This window comes from Solanum pennellii, chromosome 6 (genome assembly GCF_001406875.1).
Source record: "Solanum pennellii chromosome 6, SPENNV200".
NCBI lineage: Eukaryota > Viridiplantae > Streptophyta > Magnoliopsida > Solanales > Solanaceae > Solanum > Solanum pennellii.
In genome coordinates, this window is record NC_028642.1 from 28824488 (window position 1) to 28826358 (window position 1871).

The 1871-nt window shown below is 30.7% G+C and overlaps 1 protein-coding gene across 1 annotated transcript in view; it reads right to left on the reverse strand.

Moving 5' to 3' along the window:
* Window positions 1–1417: 1417 nt before the first annotated feature.
* Window positions 1418–1871, reverse strand: part of LOC107023001 — a 2002-nt gene continuing 1548 nt past the window's right edge. Inside the window, exon 2 of the mRNA XM_015223565.2 lies at window positions 1418–1807. Within this exon, the coding sequence (XP_015079051.1) occupies window positions 1557–1807 (251 nt within the window). The 3' untranslated portion in view covers window positions 1418–1556. The remainder of the gene's footprint in view (window positions 1808–1871) is intronic.

A 1871-nucleotide genomic window follows, 5' to 3' on the forward strand; every position in this document is an offset into this window, starting at 1 on the left:
TGGCCAACAACCAAGAAATGATTTATGTTTAAAAATGAGGCAAGTGGCAAAGCCATATTCACTATGTGGCTGCAGTTTCAGAATATATTACTCACAAGTGATAGACAATTGATTTGGGGAATGGATGTAGGAAAAACTTGTGTATTTTGCCATGGACATGATGAAAGTAGAGATCATTTGTTTGTTGAATGTTCCTTCATTATAAATGTATAGAGGCATGTTACTGATGTAGCTAAAGGGTCGACCATAAAAAACAATGACATGACAACAAAACTTCACTTAGGCAATGAGGAATGCAAAATCTAGGACCGTAGATGCAAGGATTTTTAGAATGGTTTATGCATGCTTGAGACAATCTATGGAGTATGAGGGGAAAGACACTCCAAAAAAGAAATTATATGTTCGCTCACAAGTCACAAGTATGTTAAATTAGGCCACATGAATGAATATAAAGTTTTAATAAAAACAACAATTGAAAGGAAAAGAGTTTTTCTTTTTCTTTTTAATTAAATATATTTAAAAGAGTTGTACTTAGAAAATAGGCAATTGTCTCTAGACAATATCAGCTCATGTGATAATTGTGTTGTCAAAAGATATCAAAAGTATGTATCTCATGTTGTGATTGGGAAGACAGAAAAGTGAATTACTACTTAACCCTTAAACATCCATCAAATGTTGACAAATTACATATAATTGATATACTTCACCCGTTAAAAAAATAACTTAGTTTGACTTAACATGGAGTTTAAAAAATAAAGAAGAATTTTAATCTTGTGATCCTAAAAGTTATGTCAAATGTACAAAAACTTAAAAATATTTTTTAATCTTGTGGCCTCTAAAATTATGTTATGTGGAGATCTGAAATTAAAGTATTGCCAAAAGGAAAGAGAACTGTCTTTTCGAAACGGAGGGAGTATATATAAATATAATTACTTGAGTTTTTAGCAAAATTATAAAGAAAAACCAAAAAATAAATAAAAAAAATATTGCATTTCATGGAGAGGTCGCATAATCTTAGAGATGTCCTTTCACATACTAGCAAAGGATATGATAGGATACATGTGATCCCTTAATTCTTAATTAAATGTTTTGTATTCGATCCTTGAGAATGGAGAAACTTTGATCAGAAGAGCTTCCCTCATTTAATGAACTCTATGTGATAAAACAAATTTAAATTAATCTTGCTAATATATTAGATATATATAAATTAAGATCTAGTGGAATGTATGTAATCCGTGTGATCTAAATAAGAGGTCTCTTATTTGCGCCTTGAGAGTAGAGAAACACTCTTATTAGGAGTTATCCCTAGAACATGTTGATAAAAAGAAGAGAGAGAAATAATTTTGTTTTAAGAAGTTTTAAACTTTATTATACCAATATTTAAAAGACTCGACTCAAAATAAAATAAAAGCGGGGGTGGGGAGAGATGGATATGACAAGAAGGACAACTAAGATATTCATAAAGAAAAACATCATTAAAAACCTAAGTTTGGGAGAACACCACTAGCTAAACACTTTTAGGAGCTATTTCATGCCTTTGATCTTTTGACTATATTCTAGAGTTTTAATTCCAAGTCCACATTTTGATCTTTGTCTTCAACATTTTCAAAGTTGAAGGACTTGTCCAGTTTCTTGTTAAAAGGCTTTGTGAAACCAAATAGGTTCAACTCCTTATCATTGTACGCTTGACCCCTTGAATGTGATTCTTCAATCATTGGACGAAAACTAGCATGACCATTTGGTCTTGAAGCAAATTGAGATTGTTTAGAATTTAACTTGAAGGGTGTCGTCCTTGACACAGGGTAACCTGCAAATTGAATAATACAATATTCAAGAAGAAGATAAATTATCAAATATATATATATATATAT